The 27,334-nt window shown below is 44.8% G+C and overlaps 1 protein-coding gene and 1 non-coding gene across 2 annotated transcripts; one reads left to right on the top strand and one right to left on the bottom strand.

Moving 5' to 3' along the window:
- Window positions 1-8,610: 8,610 nt before the first annotated feature.
- LOC130706490 (homeobox protein ESX1-like) lies at window positions 8,611-26,907 on the bottom strand. Its single transcript, XM_057538790.1, has 5 exons — window positions 26,881-26,907; window positions 15,692-15,979; window positions 15,178-15,553; window positions 13,487-13,532; window positions 8,611-9,390 (listed from the first exon to the last, which is right to left on the bottom strand). The coding sequence occupies exons 2-5, from the start codon at window positions 15,795-15,797 to the stop codon at window positions 8,752-8,754; spliced, it is 1,167 nt and encodes a 388-aa protein (XP_057394773.1). The 5' UTR covers window positions 15,798-15,979; window positions 26,881-26,907; the 3' UTR covers window positions 8,611-8,751.
- LOC114237243 (small Cajal body-specific RNA 20) lies at window positions 11,854-12,003 on the top strand. Its single transcript, XR_003622943.1, has one exon. It is a non-coding gene; the product is annotated as a small Cajal body-specific RNA 20 (non-coding RNA).
- Window positions 26,908-27,334: the final 427 nt, after the last annotated feature.

Genomic DNA, 27,334 nt, shown 5'->3' with positions numbered 1-27,334 from the left:
GAGAGAAAGAAGCTGAAAATTCTGGAGACAGAGTGCCCAGCCCTACCACCACTAACTTGCTGTGTGGCCAGAGGTAAATTAGCTGACCTCTCTGTGCCTCAGGTGCCACATCTGTAGGATGGGGATCATGATGGTACCTGCTGTACCGTGTTGTGAAATTTACATGAAGGAATACAAGTAAGGCCCACGGTGAGGGCTCAGATAACTTTAGCTGATGCTAGTTAAGGGGTCGGGACTGACTGCGGTCAGTCTGCACAGGGGCCTGCACTGTGACTGAAGATGCTGGACACGGAGTGTCGCCCCTGCTCCTGAGTGGATATGAGAGTCTGTGGAGTGGCACACAGCTGTGCTTGCTCATGCTGGTGACACCATGTGGGTGCTCAATGTGCACCAGGGCCTGGCTAATCAATCTTATAGCCGTCCCCTGAGGAGGGGGCCATCACTCTCTTTAGTTCCTAATGGAAGAAATGGAGGCTCAGAGAGGTCCAGTGACTTTCCTAAGGTTACATAGATCAGTGGAAGAGGGCCAGGATTCAAACCTTTGAAGAGACTTTGTTCTTAGCAGCCCGTGGTAGAAGCAGATTTGGCTTTTTTTGCAGGGTAGTGGGGTTTCCCTTACACCTCACAGAATGAGTCAAATTTTGGTAAATGCTAAGCAGGCCGTGCATGGAACTTCAGTTCAGGGAGGTAGTATGAGCAGCCCCAGGAGTGATCAAGTATAAAGCTTGTCTTAGGGAACACCAACCCAAACAGGGTGGCCAGGAGAATGAATGCATATGAAGTGCTGACCTTGAGAGGGAGCTGGAGGGGGAACCTGAAGAGAACTCTGTACTGGGTGGGAAATAAAGTTTAAAAGTTAGGTTGAGGTCCAATTTATGGAAGGAGTTAGAATGTCTGCATTTGGGATCATGGAAAACTGTAAGAGTTTTGTGCCAGGGGAGTGCCTTAATGAAAGCAGTGTTTTAGGATGTGTTTATAGGAAGGGAATCTCTAGGCTGGCTCTTGGTTCAGTTCATTGCAGTTACTGGGCATGCGGAACAAGGTACAGATCCGGAGGGCTTACTTGGAGGCCACAGCTGGCTGTCAGCGGGATTGGGAGCCCCCTTGAATTTGAATGTAAAGTTCCATGTGTATGGTGGCATTAGAATAGTCTGCCCATTTTTCATCAGAAAAAGTGGGACACAATGCCCCTAATCACCCCCTCCCACCCAAAATACTAAGAAGAATAAATAATAAATAATGATAATAGTCGGAAAGACCAAGGAATTGAGTAATGGAAGCAGGCTCTGGAGTTGGAGCATATGCATCTGGTTTTAGGGCACTTCTACTTTCCTGCTCATAGCAAGAGCTTTGGCCCTGAATTCTCACTACACGACACTGACAAGCCTTATTGTCCCTGAGCCTTAGTTTCCTGACCTTTTTTCTTTATATTTCTTTTTTCTTTGTGTGTATCTATTATAGATTTTTGGTTTGTGGTTACTGTGAGGTTTATATATAGCAACCTATATCTATATCTATATAGGTATATGATTGTTTTAAGTTGCTGATCTCTTAATTTCAAACACATTTTAGCAACCCTGCATTTTTATCCCATTTTAAGTAGTTTTAACATCATATTTTACCTATTTTTGATTTGTGTATCCCTTAACTACTTATTGTGGATATAGATGATTTTACTACTTTTGTCTTTTAACCTTTCTACTAGCTATATATATGGTTGACTTACTACCTTTACTGTATATTTGCCTTTACCAATGAGCTTTTTCCTTTCATAATTGTCATGTTTCTAGTTGTGGCCTTTTCTTTTTTGCTTAGAGAAGTCCCTTTAACATTTCTTGTAAATTTGATCTCTCCATCGAATCTGAATGAAAGCCTTGCCGGGTAGAGTATTTTGGTTGTAGGTTTTTCCCTTTCATCAGTTTATGTTATTTATTTATTTATTTGGTCACGCCACGCAGGTTGTGGGATCTTAGTTCCCCGACCAAGGATTGAACCTGGGCCCTCAGCAGTGAGAGTGCGGCATCCTAACCACTGGACCACGAGGGAGTTCCCCCATTTCATTACTTTTCTTCTCAGTATTTATTCTGTTATCACCAGGTGCATCCAACAGGACAACAATAGGTGCCCAAACAAACAAACAAAAATAAGATTTAATGAGAGTGGGATTGGGTTAGGGGAACACCAATACATAAAAGAGGCTTAGGACAGTCAAATTGATGCCTTGTCCCACGTCTTATTCCACTCATACCCTTTATCACAGTCTATCCACAACAATTATTTTTCCCTTATATCATTTTTTTAAATTGTGGTAAAATTCAAATAATATAAAATTACCCATTTTAATAAAGTGTATGGTTCAGTGGCATTTAGTACATTCACAATGTTCTGCCACCATCACCACCATCTAGTTTCAAAACATATTCATCGGGACTTCCCTGGTGGTCCAGCGGTTAAGCCTCTGCACTCTAATGCAGGGGGCCTGGGTTCAATCTCTGGTCAGGGAACTAGATCCCACATGCCCCAATTAAAGATCCTACACGCGGCAGCAAAGATCCCGCATGCCGCAACTAAGACCTGGCGCAGCCAAATAAAAACAAACAAACATATTCATCACCCCAAAATGACACCCCTATTTATTTAGCAGTCATTGCCCAGTCCTCCCTCCTCCAGCCCTGGCAACCACTAATCTGCTTTCTGTCTCTGGATTTGCCTATTCTGGATATTTAATATTCATGGAATCATACAATATGTAACCTTTTGTGCCAGCTTCTTTCACTTGGCATAATGTTTTTGAGGTTCATCCACATTGTAGGAGGTGTTAGTACCTCATTCTTTTTTTCTCTATGTGCTATTATATGTTAAGATTTATAGGTGACAAAAGAACTGAAGGGGGCCCTGGGGATTTACAAATTTACAGATGTAAAAAGTATAATAAAATATTTAAGTTTAAAACAAAACCAAACCAAATCATTCTAAAAGGAAGAGAAGAAAGTGCTTTCAAATCTCAGATTTCTCCTACTAGGTCAATAAACTGGACTTGATTTTATAATCACTAATGTTAAAAGAATAATATGGATGTATAATTTTTCATTTTCTGATAACATAAAACATGTCACTTTAAATGAAAGAACTGTACTCTACACCCAGGAGACTAGGGTCAAGCGATAATCACCTGGATCATTATATAAAGTACCTTCAGTGAGTCAGAGAACAATAAAGTCAAGTCCTTTTTATAAAATAGCCAACGTGAGATAGAAACTAATTTTTTTCATCCCACAGATGAGGAAATTGAGTCTCAGGTGTTTAAAGCCATTTGCTGGGAATTCCCTGGGGGTCCAGTGGTTAGGACTCGGCGCTTTCACTGCCAGGGGCCCTGGTTCAATCCCTGGTTGGGAAACTAAGATCCCACAAGCTGCACGGTGTGGCCAGAAAATGAAACCAAACCAAACCAAAACACTCATTTGCTTAAATCAGTAAGGGAGCAGAAAAACCAAGGGTAGAATTGCAGGCTTGCCTCTGCCTGTTCTGGGTGTTGGGGTTTGGAGAAGAGGAACTTTGGGGTTTTACTGTGTATTATCAAAACCTTTGAAATAAGATGTACTGATGAATTAATTATGTAATTAAAAAAGCTAATTCAGCTTCTAGAATACACTTTGTAGATAGTGGGCCACAAAACAAATCTAAGCTATCACTTTGTAAGTTGCCAAAACAGATTTGGACAGGTGGCTGCTTGTACTCAAGATTTAATCATCAAACAAGTACCTATAACGCATGATTTCTGTTAGGAATTAAAATGATACTATTATTTCTCCTAACTAGCTATAATCTATTTCTATATATAGCATAACGTTACATGATTCTTTATGGTGTAATACAAGTGAGCCAAAGATAATCTCTGTATATTGGTTCTATATTGTTTACTTCTTCACAGCAGACCAGGATGCATTAGCTCAAAAGTACCTGTCCAACTGGTTTAAGTATAGCCTAAATAAGCAGAAACTTATAATATTGTTAAAATGGCCATACGACACAAGGGAACTGGCAAACAAGCCGTAGAGTCTGCTCCGCAGTTGGAGAACGCATTAAACAACCTCCTGCAACACCTGAAGGCCTTGGCTTCTAAAAATAAAGAAACCAATCTCTCATGCTTCATGAAAAAGTTCCTGGATGAACAGACCAGGAACATAAGCTATCTGGAATACCAGCTTAACTATCAGAAGGACTTAGAAAAGGTAGCCCAGAGTGAAGGACAGCTTGAAAAGGCTGCTAAAGCATCTGAAGCATCAGGTAAAGAGACAACATCTGAAGGCAACACAGCAAGTCTTCCCACCCAGCAGGTCCCAAAGTCAGCTACTTAAGAATCTTGATCTTCTTCTCTGTTTGACAGAAGTATTCTTTCCTTTTCATCTTGGATCCTAATCCTCATAGTTGTGCATGCCGATAAATCTGTTTTGCATTATAAAAGAAAGGCAGTCTACAGATTCAATGCAATCCCTATCAAAATACCAATGGGATTATCACAGAACTAGAACAAATAATTCTAAAATTTACATGGAAACACAAAAGGCCCCAAATAGCCAAAATGACCGCGAGAAAGAACATAGCTGGAGGTATCATGCGCCCTGATTTCAAAGTATACTACAAAGCTACAGTCATCAAAACAGTACAGTACTGGCATAAAAACAGACACGTAGATCAATGGAACAGAACATAGGGCTCAGAAATGAACCCACACTTAAATGAGCAATTAACCTATGACAAAGAAGTCAAGAACATACAATGGGCAAAAAACAGTCTCTTCAGTAAATGGTGTTGGGAAAACTGGACAGCTACATGCAAAAGCATCAAATTGTACTACTCTCACACCATGCACAAAAATCAATTCAAAATGGATTAAAGACTTCAATGTAAGACCTGAAACCATCAAACTTCTAGAAGAAAATATAGGCAGTAGTCTCTTTCACATTGGTCTTAGTAATAGTTTTTGGATATTTCTCCTCAGGCAAGGGAAACAAAAGCAAAACTAAACAAATGGGACTACATCAAACTAAAAAGCTTTTGCACAGTGAAGGAAACTGTCAACAAAACGAAAAGGCCACCTACTGAATGGGAGAAGATACTTGCAAACAAATACCTGATAAAGGGTTAATATTCAAAATATACAAAGAACTGCCACAACTCTACATCAAGAAAACAAACAACCTGATTTAAAAATGGGCTGGGGGTCTGAATAGACATTTTTCCAAAGAAGACATACAAATGGCCAACAGGAACATTAAAAGATGCTCAGCATCACTAATCATCAAGGATATGCAAATCAAAACCACAATGAGATATCACCTCACTCCTGTCAGAATGGCTTTTATCAAAAAGACAACAGATAACAAGTGTTGGTGAGGATGTGGAGAAAAAGGAACCCTCGTGCACTGTTGGTGGGAATGTAAATTGATACAGCCACTATGGAAAACAGTATGGAGATTTCTCAAAAAACTAAAAATAGAACTACTGTATGATCCACTCCTTGGTATTTATCCAAAGAAAACAAAAACACTAATTAGAAAATATATATACATCTGTATGTTCATTGCATCATTATTTACATTAGCCAATATATGGAAGCAACCTAAGTGCCCATCAATAGATGAATAAAGAAGTTGTATATATATACAATGGAATATTACTCTGCCATAAAAAAGAATGAAATATCACCACTTGTGACAACGTGGATGGACCTAGAGGGTACTATGGTACGTGAAATAAGTCAGACAGAGGACAACAAACACTGTATGATTTCACTTATGTGTGGAATCTGAAAAAAAAAAACAAGTGAGTAAACATTACAAGACAGAAACAAAGTCACAGATACAGAGAACAAACATGTGGTTGCCAGAGGGGAGGGGGGTGGAAGAAGGAAAGAAATAGGTGAGGGAAATTAAGAGGTACAAATTTCCACTTGCAAAATAAATGTCACAGGTATGAAATGTACAGTGTGGGGAATATAATCAATATCTATATGATATCTTTGGTGACATCTCATAACTAGACTTCTCGTGGAAATCATTTTGAAATATATAGAAATACCCAATCACTATGTTCCTATGTAACAGGAACTAACTGAGTGTTGTAGGTCAATTATACTTGAAAAACAAACACACAAACTCATAGAAAAAGAGATCAGATTTGTGGTGGGGTGGGGGAATGGATGAAGGCAATCAAATGATACAAACTTCCAGTTATAAGACAAATAAGTACTGGGGATGTAATGTACAACACGATAAATATAATGAACACAACTGTATGTTACATATGAAAGTTAAGAGAGTAAATCCTGAGAGTTCTCATCACACACAAAAATTTTTTTCTATTTATTCATGTATCTATATGAGATGACGGATGTTCACTAAACTTGTGCTAATAATCTCATGATGTGTGTAAGTCACATCATTATACTGTACACCTTAAACTTATACAGTGTTGTATGTCAATTATAGCTCAATAAAACTGGGGGGAGGAAGGAAATGCTACATTTCTTTATGAGGTAGTCCAAAATAAAGATGTCATTATCCCACCCAAATAAAATAAATAAATGAAAATGGCCAGTTTCCCTCTAGCACCTGACTATTAAAATGCACAAGGGAAAAGAATAGCAAGACCTCCATCAAGGAACATACCAAGAGGCAGTTTCAAAAATGGCCATTTGCACAGAAGTATCCTGGAGTCAGAAGGGAAGATGGTGCCCAGGACAGCTCTTGAGAGTGACACCTTGAGCAGGAGATGTAGGATTGGTTTCGGGAGCCTGGGCTGAAGCCTCGACAGCTGATGGCTGAGGCCATTCAGGTCTCGGGACTGAGGTTAGAATGGGAGCGAGAGTGGTGGCTAAGCGTGGAGCCTGCGGCTTTGCTGGGCTTGGGGAACTTCAAAGAAAGGCTATGTTTTCTCCATCCGGAGACAAGATGCTGAAACCATTGCTACTGCGTAAGAAGGAGGCGATTCCGATCTCAGAGAAGATCTCAGGTGTCCAGGTTCCAAGAACCCTCTGCAGTGCTACCGCCCAAACCTGACTAGCCATGGAAACAGTTTTTGGTCCGTCAGCAAAACTCTTCCTCAGGCTGGGGTCATCCTACCAACAAGAAGGGTTGTGTGTGCCTGTGTAAATAAACTGGCGATGCAGCATGGACACTGCTTCAGTTCCGCATAAGTCCCTCCCCCTCCCCAAGACCAAGGTGGACAAGGAGCCACGTTCTTTCTCAGCATCGAGCCTGAAATAACCGAAGGCAAGGACAACAGGCCACAAGATAAATTTCACAAGGGTTATTTTAATAACACAAGCCAATTCTGCTTGTGTTCCGGGTATTTTCTGGGTACGTTTGTGTTTCTATCACAGATATGTGATATAGGGTGCAAATCTGTGTAGTATCTGTGTGTGTGCATGTGTGTTTTCTACCTGGCAGTTCCATTTGAAGAAGGCAGCATGAACAAAGGTAAGGTCTACCTGCTGCTCTTATTTATTTTTGTTTTTAAAATGAATTTATTTTATTTTTGGCTGTGTTGGGTCTTTGTGGCTGTGTGTGGGCTTTCTGTAGTTGCAGCGCTTCTCCTTGCAGTGGCTGCTCTTGTGGTGGAGCACGGGCTCTAGGTGTGCGGGCTTCAGTAGTTGCGGCACACAGGCTCAGTAGTTGTGGCGCACGGGCTTAGTTGCTCTGCGGCACGTGGGATCTTCCCGCAGGCAGACTCTTAACCACTGCGCCACCAGGGAAGCCCTACCTGCTTCTTTTAAATAAAGTGATTATCCTGGATCAGTGCTCAGGGACCACCACCTCCTGGCTTCAGGCAACACTCAACCAAGAGGCTCCCTTTCAGTGTTGAATTAGCTGGAACCAGGGTTCTCCCAAGGATGTTGAAGGTGACAAAATACACTTGAAGGCCCATCATCCGTCAGCTCTGAGCTGGGGAAGGAGCTATGCTATGCTTTCTGCGTCTGGGGGTGGGGGAGAGGGGGTGAGAAGAGCCGCACGCAGGCCTAGACAGTCTCCTCTTGCGTTACCTTCGCAGAGGTAGGCCCCTCCCCCTCCGCTAGCGTGGTTTCTATCCCCATGTGCCCTCCACAACAGGGAAGGCGGTGAACAGAACTGGGAGAGAACCAGATGATGCCCTGCTCCCTCTCCTCCATAAAGCCCTATGAGTAGTCACTGCAGAAGTGTCCCTTGGAGTCCTCCTTGTACCTGAGCTGGTCACCATGAATGGGCCTCAGGCCTGCTTTGAAACACACTGTTCTCCCATTCGAGACTCCACACCACCCGTCTTGCACATCTAGGTGGTCCCAATGGGGCAGGGTGCGGGGAGCATGGGTGCTGGGGGAGAGGGTGGAAGAGAACAGGTGGGTCTGTGTAAACCCCTCATGGGCACCTGGGAAACTTCTGAGATGTGCATGGCCTATGATGGTGACTCAGGGCTGTTACTGCATGAAAGGAGGCCTCCTGGGCATTCGGTCTGAATGGTGCTGGCTTAGCAACTTCCATCAAATTTACTAACCCCATGTGACACAGAGAACAAATATGCAGAGAATTCACAACTTTATTGAAAGTACAAAAACATGGCCTGAAACAGTGGGTCAATGACTCTACTTCTATTTAATACACTTGGCAGGCATTTGGGGAACTGCTCTTGGTGGAGAGGTATGCAGAATTTGAATCTGGCTCAAAGGCACTTTGAAAAAACCTGTCACAGACACCATTCAAGACGAAACGGGGGCTACCGAAGGACCACCAATGATAAGGGACCAGGCCGTGATGCATGAGGGCACCTACAGGGAAGCGAGGGTGGAAGAAGCCAGGGCAGAGGAGGCAACAGCATAGGAGGAAAGGGCGGCATGAGCGGCATGGGTGGCACGGGCAGCACGGGCCACACGGGCAGCATGGGAGGCATGGGTCGCACAGGTAGCATGGGCGGCATGGGGGGCACGGGCCACATGGGCGGCATGGGTGGCACGGGCGGCATGGGTGGCATGGGCCGCATGGGCTGCAGGGGTGGCATGGGCCACATGGGCTGCAGGGGTGGCATGGGCCGCATGGGTGGCCTGGGCGGCATGGGCCACATGGGTGGCATGGGCTGCCTGGGCCGCATGGGCGGCATGGGCTGCCCGGGCCACATGGGCTGCCCGGGCTGCATGGGCGGCATGGACGGCCCGGGGAGCCCCGGCGGCAGTGGCTCCAGAAGAACGCAGATCCAATTCAGCTCCTGAAGCAGGATGTCAAAGCAGGGTTCACACAAACAGACGGCAACAGGGGGGCCCGGGGGCCCGGGGCGCCCGGGGGGCCTGGGGGGCACGTTTCTGGACATTAGTCCCCTCTGATTTCTCCTCCATTTGGCCCTTCTATTCCTAAACCAACCCTTCAAGCAGAGAGAAAAAGGGATTGATTAGTATATTGAGCATTTCATGTCAGACGTGAAAAATCGCAGCAGGGAGCTCTCGGTGCCTTGAAGATTTTAAACTGCATCAGGAGAAGCTGTTTCCTTCTTGCTAAAATATCTTAGGATATGTAGCTGAGGGCGCTCCCTTCAGGCCCCCTCCCCCCCAAGAGCGAGCACCGACTATGCCAGGCTCTGGATTGGCATATGGCTTTGTCTCTCCCCTCCCACCTTTACTATTATTTCCCCCACTCTTAGATGCAGGTGGAGCTGACCAACTGCACTCTGTCCCTGCTGCTATTACTATGCCTGGTAGGTCTGCGTCCTGACAACTGACCATCAGCTCCAGCTGCCACTAATCCCTACTCATTGGGCAGGTGTCACCTTAGTTATGGGGGAAGTTGAGCATAGGAAAAAGTGGGTGCCTTTTAAAATCATACTGAGGGGAATGGTCCCCATTTTGAAAAACCCATCTTTGGTTACAGTAAATAATCAATAGGAGTGGGTTGGATCTTTAAACAAAAGCTTTCCTGAAGGATGACTCAAAAGGGTCATTCATCCTCTGGAACCTCGGGATGGTTAAAAAGATGGAGATGGTATTGTGAGGGAGGTTTGGTCATGGGGGGCCCAGGGACTTTGTGGCTTGTCTTGCTGGACACCGGCAGAGCTGAAGCCCTGGACACTGCCTTAATATCCGACTATAGGGGTAATGAATGTTTAGACTAACTCGGCCCAAATTTACTAAAGCTCTTAAAATCTTTGCCCAGACAAGAGTTTGGGGGGAAAGAGGCATACCATTGTCACCACTGTCAATTCTGCACTCTCCACCCTGCCCCACCCTCCAAACCTTCCTGGGCTCAGGACCAGGTCAGCTCACTCTGCTCTGGCTACAGTTGCAGGACCTTGGACCGAGCCTCTGGTGCCCAGCACGGTTGCGCCCTCTAGGAGCTGCTAATCAGCCAGGAGATCCCCATCCTGTTCCTTATGCTTAAGGCAAGAGGGTGCAACCTGCATTTTAGGAAGACAGCCGACAACCACGTGAGTGAGGGGTCACAAAATGGCTCCCCCCTAAATATCTGCCAACTATTAACAACTGAAAGTAAAGCCTGTCCTGTGGACTCCACTGCTCCCTCAGCAAATCAGTTCATGGAATTATGTCACATTTAGTATTTTTGGAAGTTTCCACTTGGCAAATTTTACATGAGACCAAGGGCCTCCGTTCTCTGTCGCCCCATTTTCCCTCTCCCATCTTAGTATTTGGGTCCTTCTGCTGCATGAATATGTAGTCAAAAAAAGCCAGTGTAATAGAGCTCATTTTGGGGGGTTCGAGTGTACCAATGGTCACTAATATATAAATATAAGCAATATGCAAAGCTGGCTATCTGAGGTTCAGGCTGACACTACTTCCATACTTCCAATACTGGTTTCATAAAACAACTCGTACTGTCTTTGCAAAACAAGGGAGGGTGTCCATTAAATGTTTCTTTGGGACATTCATGCTGTAGAGTTTGGAAATAGATGAAAACATTCTCCCTTTTTCTTCATTTGTTTCTTGCTGCTCTTTTTCCCTTCAGAACTCCATTAAGAGACTACTATGTAAACCCAGGAGAAGCAAGCCGCGAAAACGTCAGTTTTCTTTTCCTCTGAGCTTGCTTTGCCTGCTTGAGAAAGCAGAGGCCTGGGCCTCCCAAGCCCTGGCCAGACCTGACTGTGAGCCCAGCCCGTGGCCTTAGGCTGCCAGCACTGCTTTCCAGACCCCACCACCAGCTCTGCAGCCCGTGTCCATCACTGCCCTCACACACGCTCTCTGCAGCAAAGCTAGTGAACCCATCCTGATTCTTCTTTTTCTCTCTTTCTTTCTTTTCTTCTTCTTTTTGCCCCCAAATACTCCTTTGGTATAACTTAGGCTTTTCTATAGTCTCAAATAATCACTCCTGATCCTTTGATTCACAAACTAGTCATCACTGGAAGAGCAAAGGTATTTCACCTTACCACGGGTAAGAATCCTGCCTGAACTAAGAGTCATCCTCTACTACCAGCAAATTCCACACACCCCATCTCTTCGCAACAGTACCACGAAAAGGAAGAAAAGCCTCAGGTGTTAGAAATTCCTCAAGAGACTATTCATGAATGCATTTGGTAGTCTCAAAAATTTGAATGTGTGAGGAATCCTCACGGCGTAGGTTCCACTCTGTATAACACTTGCCTACCTTCCACCTTTCTCAGGGCGGTGGAACTTTGTTTGAAATTATTGTTTTAGTTTGTTTTGTGCTTTAGACATATTTCAAAGGTTGCAACTCACCCTCCCACCTCCACTATAATGCAAAACCTACTATGTTAGCAATGCTTTCAGGCTGGCATATCAAAGAATTCCAGAAAATGAGGATTTAGGGCTGCCACTCTCTCCACTACTTTACCAAACACTTAGAAACTCCAGCAGGAGAGGGCCTCTCTCCCATGGGGCTGGGTGTGTGTGTGTGAGTGGGGGGGACCTCTTCTCCTCAGCCCTTGGGCTGGAAGCCCAGATCAGCCCTGGGGGATCCCTGTCGGGGCTGCCATGAGCTGGGCAGCCTTGTTTTCCTACCTCAGACATTTGTAGTTGCTGGGAGCCCCTACTTGGTCTACACCAGGCTGGGCCTTATGTGGCAGCACTGGGCACGGGGCCTCTGGCTTTCTTTCCCAGGACACTGCCAGGCTCTCATGGGCTGATCCTGGCCTAGATTGTCCCCAGGCAAGGACGTATGCACTACCAACAAGTGATCACCTACCGTACAGGCACCCGCCAGTGAGGGGGCCTCTCACCTCCTGCCCTCCTAGAGACAACTGCCTGGTCCCAGTGGATGTCACCAGGAACGGGGTCCAGGCATGGCGGCTGCTGTAGAAGGGCAGCTGAGGCCACCTCAGTTGGGGGGAAGCTCACCGTTTTCCCCGCCTGGACTGACCTGGGCGCCAGCCAGGCCGCTCCAGCCCTCAGCCCCCAGCTGTGTCTCCTGCACACGGTCCCGTGCAGGATTGTGAGGCGGGGGTGGCGAGGAAGAGCCCTGAGTGGGTGCTGGAGAAGAAGGGCACCCCGGGCGTCAGGGCAAGGAAGTCAGACCTGCCCCTCGGCACACTGGCAGCAGCTCAAGCCCTGCCCTAGGCAGCGAGCTGCCTCCAGTGGGACAGCTCGGGGACCCAAAGCCTGTGAGCTGTGCCACCCAGCCCGGGCCCTCGCCTCTGGAAAGTGTTCGACATTCAAGTGCCTCCCTCATCAGCTGACAAAATGGTGTTTTACAAAAGTTCTAAACAATTCTAAAGTCCTAAAAGTATTTTCTTCGCTAACAAAAGTTCTGAGAGCAACTTATTTTGTTCTGAAAGCAAGAAACCACTCTCTGTGGAAAAGATAACAAAAGAACAGCTGCGGGAGGAGCAGACTTGGGCTCTACGCTCTCCCCTCCCCGTCAGCGTCAGCTTGACTAAACGTGCATCAGGTGCTCCTCTGTTGTGTTCTGAGTGTGAATTATCCCCTCACTCCAATGCCCAAGTACTTACGTATTCACTCCTTATGCAAAGAACTTACGCTTGGTTTTAAATAATTTAATATAATTGGACTCCTAGGTGCATTAATTTGAATAATTGCCACTTCAGACTTAACCTCAGTGTGACTCCACACAAAAGTGGTACCTAAAGGATACCAGTGTTAGAAGGAATTCAACTTGTGTGTGTGAGTGTGTGTGTAGAATTCAGTGACATATAATATATAACTTTATATAGGTATAGTTTATACAAAGGTGTATATATATATATATATATATATATATATATATTCACCTTTATATACAAGGAATAGTATACTATGGTAGTTTTTTTTTCCTTTAGGAAATCAAAATCTTCTGGTTATGGGCAATTTCCAAAACCTGGGGTTTACTTATCCCATTTACCTCCAACTGAGACCCCAAAGTTCAAACCTTATTTCCCAAACATGGAAACGGCTACAAAAAGAAACCGACGTGAGAATGTCCAGGACAAAGGTGTCCAAGTCCCAAAGCAGGTTTTAGAATGGCTGCCCTGCCAAGGTGCTTTTTTCAGGTTTACTGACCTTCACTTTGGCTTCAGTCACACCCATGCGCCTTGTAAGCTCCTGTCTGAGGGGAGAAAATTGGAAGTGTTCAGCATTGGGGGTTGTGGATGAAGCTGAATATAGGATGCTATTTCATCCTTTAAAAAATTTCTTTTCTGGAAAATGCCAGTGATTTATTTTAAGAACCAATTTCTGCAGTACGAAAACTCACACATTTTCAGGTTATACAGTGAAAATAAGTTGACAAAGCGTTTAAGGAAAGCCAAGTCTCATTAGTAAAGGAGGCACAGTTCCCAAAAACACATGAAATTCTAATCCAGTTTCTTTTAGTGCTACCATCTTCAAAAATGAATAAAAATCTCTGACAAAATATCTTTACCAACTTTCAATCATTGCTCTTGCCCATTTTATGATTAAATTAGACCTTAGGGCTTCCCTGGTGGCGCAGTGGTTGAGGGTCTGCCTGCCGGTGCGGCGGGCGTCGGTTCAGGCCCTGGTCTGGGCGGATACCGCGTGTCGCGGAGCGGCTGGGCCCGTGGGCCGCAATTCCTGAGCCTGCGCGTCTGGAGCCTGTGCTCCACAGCGGGAGGGGCCGCGGTGGTGAGGGACCCGCGCGCCGCGATGAGGGGTGGCCCCCGCTTGCCATGGCTGGAGAGGGCCCTCGCGCAGAAACGGAGACCCAACGCAGCCACAAATAAATAAATAAATAAAATTTTTTAAAAAAGGAAATGTTTATTTAGAATGAGGAAGGAAATCACAAAAAAATTATAAATTAAAAAAAAAATTAGACCTTAAAATAGCTCGCTTGCTGGATCAATCTATCAGTGATGAACAGGTTGGAGTACGTCCTAGTAGGTACGAAAGGACGGCACAAAATGCTGTTCATTCGCTGGTTGAGCTTATTTTAAAAAAATTTTTAGGGCTTCCCTGGTGGCGCAGTGGTTAAAAATCCTCCAGCCAATGCAGGGGACATGGGTTCGAGCCCTGGTCGGGGAAGATCCCACATGCCACAGAGCAACTAAGCCCGCGTGCCTAGAGCCCGAGCTCCACAACAAGAGAAGCCACCACAATGAGAAGCCCGCGCACCGCAGCAAAGAGTAGCCCCCGCTCGCCACAACTAAAGAAAGCCCGTGCACAGCAACGAAGACCCAATGCAGCCTAAAATAAATAAATAAATAAATTAATTAATTTAAGAAAATTTTTTATTACCATCTCCCCAGCGCCGACCTAGTACACTATTCTGTAATCTGTAGCTTGAGGCTTGCTTTAGAGACAGTTTTCTCACAAGAGCAAAATTTAAGGGAATGCAGAAAAATCACTAGTCAAGATAAATAATTTTCAAAACCACTATTTTAAAATACAAATATCAATGCAAATATAATCCATGAATAACTGATGGTCAAAACTTCAGATAAAAGTAGACTCCAACTCTGCATTTGCTCCACCACGCCTCAGGCGACTCATTATTTATGTTAACCGGCGGCCGACAAAGCTCCCCGACATGACTTATTCAAACACCGCACGGAAATATCGACCTCGATTCCCACCAGGCAGAGCCCCCGCCCCCGTCCTAGGCCCCGAGTGCGCCGGAAGGGCCGGGCCGCCGCCAGGCCCCCGGGGCTTTCAGGTCCGGAGCCGAGGAGAGGGACCCGCGAGAGCGCCACCCGCCACCCGCGCGGCAGCCCGCGTCGCCCAAGACGCCCGCTTACCGCGTGCGCTCGTTGGGGTACTGAGTATGCTGGAAAACGCGCTCCAGGTCCTGCAGCTGCACCCGCGTGAACCTGACGTAGGGGACCTGCTGCTGCCCCTCTGCGGCCTCGGGACCCTCGACGGCGGCCCGCGGGGGCTGCTCCTCGCCGCCCTGCTCTCCGCCTTCGCCGCCGCTCGCCTCAGCCTCGGCCTCGGCCTCGCGGCTTTCGCCGTCCGCGGGGCCGGCGGCTCCGACGCTGATATCGCAGCCTTCCTTTCCTTCTCCTTCGTCTCCCGCCTCTTTCCCTTCCGCGGCTGCTCCCAGCTCCGGTTCGGACTGAGCCTTCTGCTCCTCTCCCCCCTCTCCGGGAAGCGAGATCTCCGCGGGCTTCACCTCTGCAAGGGAGGAAACCCAAAGAGAAAGATCAGGCCGTCGAGGGAGCCCGGCTCTGGGGAGGGGCTGCGTCCGAGTGGGGTCCTGCCGTTCGCCCCTCCCTGGGATCGGCTAAAGCGAGTGCCCCGCCCGCCACTGACCGTGCGCTTCTTCCCGCTCCTCGTCGACCCCCAGCTTGAGGAAGCCGGCGACGGCTGCATCCGCGTCGTCATAGGCATCGTGGCTGCTCTGCGGCTGACGCTCCATGTCCCAACTGCTGTCGAGGAGGCTGTGAGCTTCAGCGGAGGCTGCGCTGAATCTCCTGAGACTCCCGGCTCACGACTCAAGGCTAGAGCGGTGGCCCACGACCCGGCACCGCTAAGGCTCCTCTGGCGTCCGGTCAGCTTTCAGGGAGTCTGTAACGACGCTCTCTGTGGGTTCACCACAGCCTGCTGGGGGTTGGGTTGGCTGATGTGCGCATGCGGCAGGGCCTCCGCCGTCTAGGGGGCGCTGGCGGGGGGGCGGGGGATGTTGCGCGCCGCCCGGGCGCTGGTAGGGAGCATGCGTGAGAACAGAACGCTGGGTCCCAGGTTGCAACCTAGCTGACTAAGTACTCCGCACTGGGTGGGGCGTCTTCCCAGACCAAGGGGCTGTGCCCGATTTGTGGAGGGTACGAGAGAGACCTCACCCAGGCTCCATAGACCTTGGAGAAGCGTCTGGGGACTATCTCTTGACCGAGCCCTCCATATCCAGCAGCCAGTACCAAGAAGGGAACAGTAATCAAAGTAATACGGTCGACCCTTGGTATCCGCGGGGGATTGGTTCCAGGACCCGCCGCGGATACCAAAATCAGCGGATGCTCAAGTCCCATAGTCGGCCCTCCGCATCCGCTGATGCGAAACCCATGGATATGGAGGGCCGCCTGTATATTTATTGAAATTTAAAAAAAAACAAACCTGTGTTTAAGTGGACTTGCAAGTTCAAAAGCCGTGTAGTTGAAGGGTCAACCGTATTATTAGCTAGGAGTTTGCTTGCTCTGAATGTTTGCAATGAGGCTAAAGTCAGAGTCCACCATACTCCACCAGGGTCTCCGGGAACAGGAGCTTGGGTTTTATGAGCATGCGGGGTGCTCAGATGTACTACAGGGGTAAAAACCAACCTAGCACACCCCTTAAGAAAGTCCATGGCCTGTAGATTTTTAGTAATGAATCCACATCAGATTGCAGAAGTTGAAACCTGCACAGTGCTTAGAGCATCTGAGAATGCATAAAGTGCAAGGGCTCCTCTTCGTCCTGGTTTTGACTGTGGATAATGCAACTTCTGCGCTGCGTCTGACTATAGACCTTCTTCAAAAACCTACTCGTTCCCTTTGCTGGGCGAGTGCTGTGGACCTGGTTGAATTCCTCCCTTTCCTGCTGCTGCCTCCTCCCCTTTTCCTCTAAACCTCCCTTTTCTAGAAATATCTTCCTGAGCTCTTTCTGCGGAATAAATAAAATTTATTTATTGTCAAATACAGAGATCCAGGCCAGATTGAGGGCCCTGAGATTCTTCCTGCAAGGAGTGTTTTGTGGATGCTTCAGGATGTGTTAATATTCTAAATATTAAGACTAGCTTCTAACAATGGACCCTATGCTTGACAATGTATGTGAAGTATCTTAATTTTACCTGCACAACCACCATTCTCATTAACCCTATTTTATATCAGAAATTAAACTACGTTCATGGGCCCCAAATGTATCATGGATCCTAGTCACCTCATGTACTATGCCTAACAGATAACTACCCCCTGCCTCATGCTCCCAGAGAATGGGTAAGAAAACAGCTAGAATGTTTGGTTGGGGACTTCCCTGGTGGTGCAGTGGTTGAGAATCTGCCTGCCAATGCAGGGGACACGTGTTTGATCCCTAGTCCGGGAAGATCCCACATGCTGTGGAGCAACTAAGCCCGTGTGCCACAACTACTGAGCCTGCGCTGTAGAGCCCGTGAGCCACAACTACTGAGCCGACGTGCCACAACTACTGAAGCCCACGTGCCTAGAGCCTGTGCTCCGCAACAAGAGAAGCCACCGCAATGAGAAGCCCGCGCACCACAACAAAGAGTAGACCCCGCTCACCACAACTAGAGAAAGCCCGCGTGCAGCAACAAAGACCCAATGCAGCCAAAAAATAAATTTTAAAAAAATGTTTGGTTGGCCAATTCACTCTCAAAAAGATGGTAAGAGATTGCAATCTGACGGCCTCTCTCTTTGACCAAGATATTACCTTCTCAGGATAGCACTTCCTGGAGCCAAACTACTGACATCAGAAACCTTGCTTTCTCCCCACTTGCTACCTGGCTAACCTGAGTTACTTATTCTCCCTTAGCCTTAGTTTCCTTATCTCCAAAATCGAGATAACAACAGTACCTAATTCTTGGGGTTGTTGTGAGGATTAATGGAGATAATTTTTAAAATCTTTATAAGTGACCATACCATGTTGCCTCCCATTTCCTTCCATCTTTTTAGCAATTATTTTTCATGAAGGCCCAGGAGAGAAGATAAAGATGGTTATCATCTGAGTGTTGGCAATGAAGAGAGGATATTTTCTTGCGAAAATAATGTCCCTGCCATGTCTTCTTGTACCTATATGTGCTTCAGGCAATAAGCCTATGTTGGCTGCTGCATGTACAGGACAGCAATGTGGGAAGGCCTGTGAAAGCCAACCTGGCCATTGTGCTGGAGGTTCTCACAATCTGGGGAGGCAAACTGGCCCACCTAGGAGTAGGAGGACCCACAGTATGGAGGCACACCTCCAAGCCCCACACCTTACTTACTCTGTGACCCTGGGCAAGGTAGCTGACCTCTTAGAGCTTCGGGTACCACATCTGTAGGATGGGGATCATGATGGTACCTGCTGTACCGTGTTGTGAAATTTACATGAAGGAATACAAGTAAGGCCCACGGTGAGGGCTCAGATAACTTTAGCTGATGCTAGTTAAGGGGTCGGGACTGACTGCGGTCAGTCTGCACAGGAGCCTGCACTGTGACTGAAGATGCTGGACACGGAGTGTCGCCCCTGCTCCTGAGTGGATATGAGAGTCTGTGGAGTGGCACACAGCTGTGCTTGCTCATGCTGGTGACACCATGTGGGTGCTCAATGTCTACCAGGGCCTGGCTAATCAATCTTATAGCCGTCCCCTGAGGAGGGGGCCATCACTCTCTTTAGTTCCTAATGGAAGAAATGGAGGCTCAGAGAGGTCCAGTGACTTTCCTAAGGTTACACAGCCCAAAGGTAGGGCCAGGATTCAAATCTTTGAAAAGACTTTGTACTTAGCAGCCCGTGGTAGAAGCAGGTTTGGTTTTTGTGGGTAGGGTGTTGTTTGTACCTCACAGGATGGATCAGACACTGCCAGATGCTGTGCAGGTTGTGCTGGGAATCCCAGTTAAAAGAAGTAGCATGGTGTAAATCAACTATACCTAAAAAATAAAAAAAGGTAGATGAGCAGCCCCAGGAGGGATGAGTGCAAGCTTGTCTCAGGGAACCCCAACACAGCCAGGGTGGCCAGTCAAGTGCATGCAAAGTGTGGCCTTGAGAGGGAATTGGAGGGAGAACCTGAAGATAACACTGTAGTGGGTGAGAAGTAAAGTTTAAAAGGTGGATTGAGGTCAAAGTTATGGAAGGAGTCAGAATGCCAGCATCTGGGGATGGATAACTGTAATGGTTTTGGTCAGGGGGCAGTGATAATGAAAGTGGTATCTTAGGATGTGGAGTAGAGGGGGAGAGTCTCTAATGTGGCACCCTGCTCAGTTCATTGCAGTTGTTGGAGTGGGGTACATCGACCAGACATGGGGTTCCTGACTTGGAGGCCATGGTTGGCCATTGGGGAGATCGTGAGTCTTTTTGAACGTGAATGTAAATTTTAAGAGTGTGTGCACCTTTCATCAGATAATCAAGGGGGTACATGATGACACTAACTATCTCCTCCCAAAGCACAGAAGACCAGTTTTGAGTAAAGATGCCAGGCTTTAGAGTTGGAACACCTGAATCTGGTTTCAGCGCACAGCACTGTTCTTCTAGTTCCCTTCTCATAGCAAGAACTTTGGCCCCATGTTCTTGTCACGTGACACTGAGCATGCCTGACATCTCTCTGAGCTTCAGTTTCCCAATTGTAAAATAGGGTGACTATTATTACTACTACTACTAGCTAAAATAATCATCTTACAAAATACTTTTCTTTTTTCTTTTTTTTTATTTCTTAGTCTCTGTCTACATTTCACTTAGCATAATGCCCTCTAGATTCATCCATGTTGTGGCAGGATTTCCTTCTTTCTCGTGACTGAACAATATCCCATTGTATATGTACACCCGATCTTCTTTATCCATTCATCCATCAATGGACACTCAGGTTGTTTGTATGTCTTGCTATTTACAGAATTCTTGTGAAGCAAGAATGAAGTATGGAAAGATGATACTTTATTAATTTTAACTCAGTAAAAATATAAGGGGTGATTTTTATTATTGTCATTTGTGCTAAGGGATTTGGTTTTTTATTTTTTAAATACCATTTATCATGAAATTTTCAAACATACACAAAAGTAGAAAGAATACAGTAATGCAATAATGAACCCCCATAGAATCATCATCCAGATTCAATATCAGGATTTTGCTAAACTTGCTTCATCTATCCTGTTTTTTTTCTTCCATCTCTCTTTTGTTCCCTCCCTTCCTTCTGTCTTTTTCTACTCCTCCCCTCCCCACTCACTCTCCTCTTCTTGCTGTGCTAATTTAAAAGAAACTCAACACAACATGTATTTTCATCCCTATATCTTCATGTGTATACACTTTCTAAAAAATACAGACTTTTTTTCCTACATAACCACAGTGCCATCCAGGCACCTGAATGGTAATAATAATCCCTTGGTGCCATCACCCAGTCACTTGTATTCCGAATTCCCTGATTGCCTCAAAAATGACTTCTTAGGGGCTTCCCTGGTGGCGCAGTGGTTGAGAATCTGCCTCCCAATGCAGGGGACACGGGTTCAAGCCCTGGTCTGGGAAGATCCCACATGCCGCGGAGCAACTAGGCCCGTGAGCCACAATTACTGAGCCTGCGCGTCTGGAGCCTGTGCTCTGCAACAAGAGAGGCCACGATAGTGAGAGGCCCGCGCACCACGATGAAGAGTGGCCCCCACTTGCCGCAACTAGAGAAAGCCCTCGCACAGAAACGAAGACCCAACACAGCCATAAATATAAATACATTAAAAAAAATGACTTCTTACAGTTGTTTTTTTTAGGATATAAGTTTTTCTGTGTCTACACTGATAAAGTAAAAGGAAAACTCGAGGGGGGGACATTTGCATATGTAATCCCAGCCTTAGAAAGGGGAGGAGGAAATTAAAGACAGCCCTGGATATATACTACTGCTGGTGGTTGTATGTGGCAATAAAAGTGATTCAGTTTGGGGTTTTTTAAATAAATTTATTTTATTTATTTATTTTTAGCTGCATTGGCTCTTCGTTGCCGCGCACGGGCTTTCTCTAGTTGCGGTGAGCAGGGTCTCCTCTTCGTTGCAGTGCGCGGGCTTCTCATTGCAGTGGCTTCTCTTGTTGTGGAGCACGGGCTCTAGGCACACGGGCTTCACTAGTTATGGCACGTGGGCTCAGTACTTGTGGCTCACGGGCTCTAGAGCACAGGCTCAGTAGTTGTGGCACACGGGCTTATTTGCTCTCCAGCATGTGGGATCTTCCCGGACCAGGGCTCGAACCCACGTCCCCTGCATTAGCAGGCGGATCCCTAACCACTGCGCTGCCAAGGGAAGCCCCCTCAGATTCTAATTTTAATCCAGACTGAACAAACTGAAAGCTAACTGTATTAGCAAAGATGTTCCAAATGTAAAAGTTTGTTATGTTATTAACAGAACTATTTACATGCATATTTACAAGCAGTCCTTTTGTACATAAGTTTTACTTTTAGTTAATTGGAAAAAGATTTTTGATATTAGGTAAAAATATTACTGAAATAGGGCTGAGGTGGTACCACATTATAGTAAAGTATTAGAGAAGTGATTCTCAAGGTGTATCAATAATAAAACAGATGAAAACTTGAGTGACAAAGATCTAGTAAAATTCTCTAGTAGAAAAGTTAATGCAACTCATGCTATAAAACAAAAGTGGTAAAGTCATATAAATAAAGCAGAATACTGTTATAGGCTTTATTTTTTTAATAATTTAAACCATAATTCAAAAAGAGCCATGTACCAAAATGTTCACCGCAGCTCTATTTACAATAGCCAGGACATGGAAGCAACCTAAGTGTCCATCGACAGATGAATGGATAAAGAAGATGTGGCACATATATACATGGAATATTACTCAGCCGTAAAAAGAAATGAAATTGAGTTATTTGTAGTGAGGTGGATGGACCTAGAGTCTGTCATACACAGTGAAGTAAGTCAGAAAGAGAAAAATAAATACCGTATGCTAACACATATATATGGAATCTAAAAAAAAAAAAATGGTCATGAAGAACCTAGGGGCAAGACGGGAATAAAGACACCGACCTACTAGAGAATGGACTTGAGGATACGGGGAGCGTGAAGGGTAAGCTGGGACAAAGTGAGAGAGTGGCATGGACATATATACACTACCAAACATAAAATAGCTAGCTAGTGGGAAGCAGCCGCACAGCACAGGGAGATCAGCTCGGTGCTTTGTGACCACCTAGAGCGCTCGGATAGGGAGGCTGGGAGGGAGGGAGACGCAAGAGGGAAGAGATATGGGAACATATGTATATGCATAACTGATTCACTTTGTTATAAACCAGAAACTAACACACCATTGTAAAGCAATTATACTCCAATAAAGACGTTTAAAAAAATAAAATAAAATAAATTTATTTATTTTATTTATTTATTTATTTTTGGTTGTATTGGGTCTTCGTTGCTGGGTGCGGGCTTTCTCTAGTTGTGCGAGCGGGGGCTACTCTTCATTGCGGTGCGCCGGCTTCTCATTGTGGTGGCTTCTCTTGTTGCAGAGCACGGGCTCTAGGTGTGCAGGCTTCAGTAGTTGTGGCATGCAGGCTTCAGAAGTTGTGGCACGTGGGCTCAGTAGTTGTGGCTCGTGGGCTCTAGAGCGCAGGCTCAGTAGTTGTGGTGCATGGGCTTAGTTGCTCCATGGCATGTGGGATCTTCCCAGACCAGAGATCGAACCTGTGTCCCCTGCATTGGCAGGCGGATTCTTAACCACTGCACCATCAGGGAAGTCCCTGTTATAGGCTTTAGGGTAATGAGGTTAGGTGAAAAAAATGAACAATTCTAAAATTGCAATAAATCCTCAGTGAAGAATCTTGGTTGTTTAGTTGGGTGTTCTAAGTTGTTGTCTTTTTTTAATTTTTATTGGAGTATAGTTGATTTACAATGTTGTGTTAGTTTTGGGTGAACAGCAAAGTGAATCATATATATATATATATATATATATATATATATATATATATATATATTCACTCTTTTTTTAGATTCTTTTCCCATATAGGCCATTACAGAGTCTAGGTCTTTTCTTTTAACCCCGTTTTGAAAGCCCTTGGTATCAAATATCATCTGGATAATCAGTCATTAAAGATATATTCTAAGACTTCACTGCTAAAGATATCCATGATCGTGATTCATATTTGAAACTCAAGTCACTGAGAAGAGACACTAAATGTAAAACCAAATGAAACACTAAATGTAAAACCAAATGAAAGCTATAATATTCATATCTTAAGAAGGATGCTGCATTTTGCAGTAATATGTATTTCTAGGCTAAGACTGTTTCCCTCAAGAAAAGTATCAATAGAATTTAAAGGATAAACTTCTAACCAGCTGGCAAAATTTACTTTTAACGTTTCATTTATTTCAAAATTGATTTTATTGCAGCCAAAACAATGGAATTAACTGTACACAATAAACTATTATATATATACATATATCTACATTTTAAATTTTATGGAATAAAGTTTACTTTGGCAGAGAGTGTTAAACAAAATTAAAGTTGCGGGCTTCCCTGGTGGCGCAGTGGTTGAGAATCTGCCTCCCAATGCAGGGGACATGGGTTCGAACCCTGGCCTGGGAGGATCCCACATGCCGCGGAGCAGCTGGGCCCGTGAGCCACAACTGCTGAGCCTGCGCGTCTGGAGCCTGTGCTCCGCAACAAGAGAGGCCACGATAGTGAGAGGCCCGCGCACCGCGATGAAGAGTGGCCCCCGCTTGCTGCAACTAGAGAAAGCCCTCGCACAGAAACGAAGACCCAACACAGCCAAAAATAAATTTAAAAAAAAATTAAAAAAAAATAAATAAAAACAAACAAACAAAAAAAAACTGACAACCCCATACCCTGGAAAAAAAAATTAAAGTTGCATACGTTAGTAACATAACTCAATATCCTTAATTTGGTAGAAGTGTGACATTTTCTTGCTTTCCTGTGTTCTGCTAAATCACCACAACCTAAACTGCTTTATAAAACGTATATGCTGAAATTTAATTTTACTGTTTTTGCTTACTTTCTGATTACAAACAAAACTTTTCATAAGGCTCTTCTATTTCTGGGTCCATCTCATCATCAGTATCATCCAAGTATGGATCAACAGCCCCCGATAAATTTGTTCACAGATATAGAGAACAAACTAGTGGTTACCAGTGGGAAGAGAGAGGGTGGGAGAGGCAAGATAGGGGTAGGGGATTAAGAGGTACAAACAATTATGTATAAAATAAATAAGCTACAAGGATATATTGTACAACACAGGGAATATAGCCAATATTTTATAATAACTATAAATGTACTATAACCTTTAAAAATTGTGAATCACTATGTTGTAAACCTGTAACTTATGTAATATTATACAATAAAAAAGGTTAAAAAGTAAAATAAAAAAAAAGAAAAAGAAGTCAGGGTAAGGAGAAAGTGCCAATTTTTTTTTAAATTAACATAAAACCTGAAACAGTAAAACTATAAGAAAACATATGGGAAAAGTTTCTTGACATTGGTCATGGCAATGATTTTTTGGTCATGATGCCAAAAGCACAGACAGCAAAAGTAAAAATAGACAAATAAGACTGCATCAAACTAAAAAGCTTTCTGCACAGCAAAGGAAACAATTGCCAGAGTGAAATGGCAACCTATGGAATGGGAGAAAATATTTGCAAACCATATATCTGATAAGAGGTTAATATCCAAAATACACAAGGAACTCGAACAACTCAATAGCAAAACACAAAACAAAACACGACAACAAAGCACAAAATAACGCAATTGAAAAATGGGCAAAGGTGGGGGTGGAGGGATAGATTGGGAGTTTGGGATTGACATGTATACATTGCTATATTTAAAACAGATAACCAGGGGACTTCCCTGGTGGTCCAGTGGGTAAGACTCCACACTCACAATGCAGGGGGCCTGGGTTCAATCCCTGCTCAGGGAACTAGATCCCACATGCACGCCGCAACTAAGAAGTCCGCCAGCCTCAACTAAGACCCAGCGCAGCCAAAATAAATAAAGAAATAATAAATAAATAAATATTAAAAAAAAAAAAGATAACCGGGACTTCCCTGGCGGTCCAGTGGTTAAGACTTTGCCTTCCGATGCAAGGGGTGCAGGTTTGATCCCTGGTCAGGGAGCTAAGATCCCACATGCTTCGTGGCCAAAAACCAAAACATAAAACAGAAGCCGGGACTTCCCTGGTGGCACAGTGGTTGACAGTCCCCCTGCCAATGCAGGGGACAAGGGTTCAAGCTCTGGTCCGGAAGGATCCCACATGCCGCAGAGCAGCTAGGCCTGTGTGCCACAACTACTGAGCCCACGTGCCACAACTACTGAAGCCCACACACCTAGAGCCCGTGCTCTGCAACAAAGAGAGGCCACTGCAGTGAGAGACCTGTGCAGCGCAACAAAGAGTGGCCTCCGTTCATCACAACTAGAGAAGGCCCACGTGCAGCAATGAAGACCCAATGCAGCCATAAATAAATTAATTTTTCAAAAGGAAGCAATATTTAACAAATTCAATAAAGACTTTAAAAATGGCCCACATCAAAAAAAATTTTTTAATAAAATAAAATAGATAACCAACAAGGACCTACTGTATAGCCCAACAAGGTCCTACTGTATAGCGGCAGGGAACTCTGCTCAGTATTCTGTAATAACTTAAATGGGAAAAGAATTTGAAAAAGAGTAGATACATGTATATGTATAACTGAATCACTTTGCTGTACACCTGAAACTAACACAACACTGTTAACTAACTATACGCCAGTATAAAATAGCAATTTAAAAAAAATTTTTTTAACGGGCAAAGGTACATCAACTATACTTCAATAAAAGTTAATTAATTAATTAATTTTAAAATGGGCAAAGGATCTGAATAGATATTTCTCAAAAGAAGACATACAAATGGCCAACAGGTATATGAAAAGGTGCTCACTATCACTAATCATCAGGGAAATGCAAATCAAAACCACAATGAGATATCACCTCACACCTGTTAGAATGGCTATTATCAAAAACACAAGAGGTAACAACTATTGGTGAGGATATGGAGAAAAGGGAATCCATGTACACTGTTGGTGGGAATGTAAATTGATACAATCATTATGGAAAACAGTATGAAGGTTTCTCAAGAAAATTAAAAATAGAACTACCCTATGATCCAGCAGTCTCCCTTCTGGCTATATAACCAAAGGAAATGAAATTGAACCCAGAGGACATTATGCTAAGTGAAATAAGCCAGACACAGAAAGACAAATACTGCGTGATCTCACTTACATGTGTAATCTAAAACAGTTCAAAGTCATAGAAGAACAGAGTAGCATGGTGGTTGCCAGGAGTTGGGGTTTGGGGAAAATGGGGAGATGTCGGTCAAAGGGCACAAAGATTCAATTAGGCAAGATGAATAAGTTCTGGAGATCTAATATACAGCACGATGACCATAGTTAACACTTCTGGACTGATACTTGAAATGTGCTAAGAGGGTAGATCTTAAGTGTTCTTACCACAAAAAGGGGGGGAGGGGCAACTATGTGAGGTGCCAGATATGTTAATTAGCTTGATTGTGGCTATCATTTCACAATGTAAATATATATCAAAATAGCAAGTTGGGGCTTCCCTGGTGGCACAGTGGTTGAGAATCCGCCTGCCAGTGCAGGGGACACGAGTTTGATCCCTGGTCCGGGAAGATCCCACATGCCGCGGAGCAACTAAGCCCCGTGTGCCACAACTACTGAGCCTGTGCTCTAGAGCCCGTTAAGCCACAACTACTGAGCCTGTGTGCTGCGACTACTGAAGCCCACGCGCCAAGAGCCCGTGCTCCGCAACAAGAGAAGCCACCGCAAGGAGAAGCCCGCGTACCTCAATGAAGAGCAGCCCCTGCTCGACGCAGCTAGAGAAAGCCCGCGTGCAGCAACGAAGACCCAATGTAGCCAGAAATAAATAAATAAAATAAATAAATTTTTTTAAAAAAGCAAGTTGTACACATTGAATATAATTTTTGTCAATTATACAATAAAACTGGAAAAAATTAAAGGAAAATAAAATAGACACGGAAATAGAGAGGGAAGAAGAAAATGATACATAGCACCAGGTAAGGACATTTAAAAGAACAACATTTATTATAATAATAGGAACAATACCTAACCATTATAGAGAGAGCTTAGGAAGGCTTTTTCTCCTCTCCTACTTTAACTTTCATTCTCCACCCTTCCCAACTCCCAACAAAGAATTTTCACTTACATATCCTGTTATCATCTCAAACCAAAATGTCTGTTCACCATTCAAGAAGCAATAGTTGAGCGCCAACTTAGTG

The sequence above is a fragment of the Balaenoptera acutorostrata genome, chromosome X (genome assembly GCF_949987535.1).
Source record: "Balaenoptera acutorostrata chromosome X, mBalAcu1.1, whole genome shotgun sequence".
In the NCBI taxonomy this organism is placed as follows: domain Eukaryota; kingdom Metazoa; phylum Chordata; class Mammalia; order Artiodactyla; family Balaenopteridae; genus Balaenoptera; species Balaenoptera acutorostrata.
Note: the sequence above shows the minus strand (reverse complement) of the source record. Positions and strands in the feature narration are given on the sequence as shown.

What these genes read in the sequence shown, in the direction of transcription:
- LOC130706490 (XM_057538790.1), bottom strand. Translation starts at nt 15,797, where the DNA reads ATGGAGCGTCAGCCGCAGAGCAGCCACGATGCCTATGACGACGCGGAT. An exon ending in GGAGCGGGAAGAAGCGCACG is followed by an intron (nt 15,554 to 15,691) that starts GTCAGTGGCGGG and finishes CCTCCCTTGCAG; the next exon opens with AGGTGAAGCCCGCGGAGATC. An exon ending in TACCCCAACGAGCGCACGCG is followed by an intron (nt 13,533 to 15,177) that starts GTAAGCGGGCGT and finishes TTCTCCCCTCAG; the next exon opens with ACAGGAGCTTACAAGGCGCA.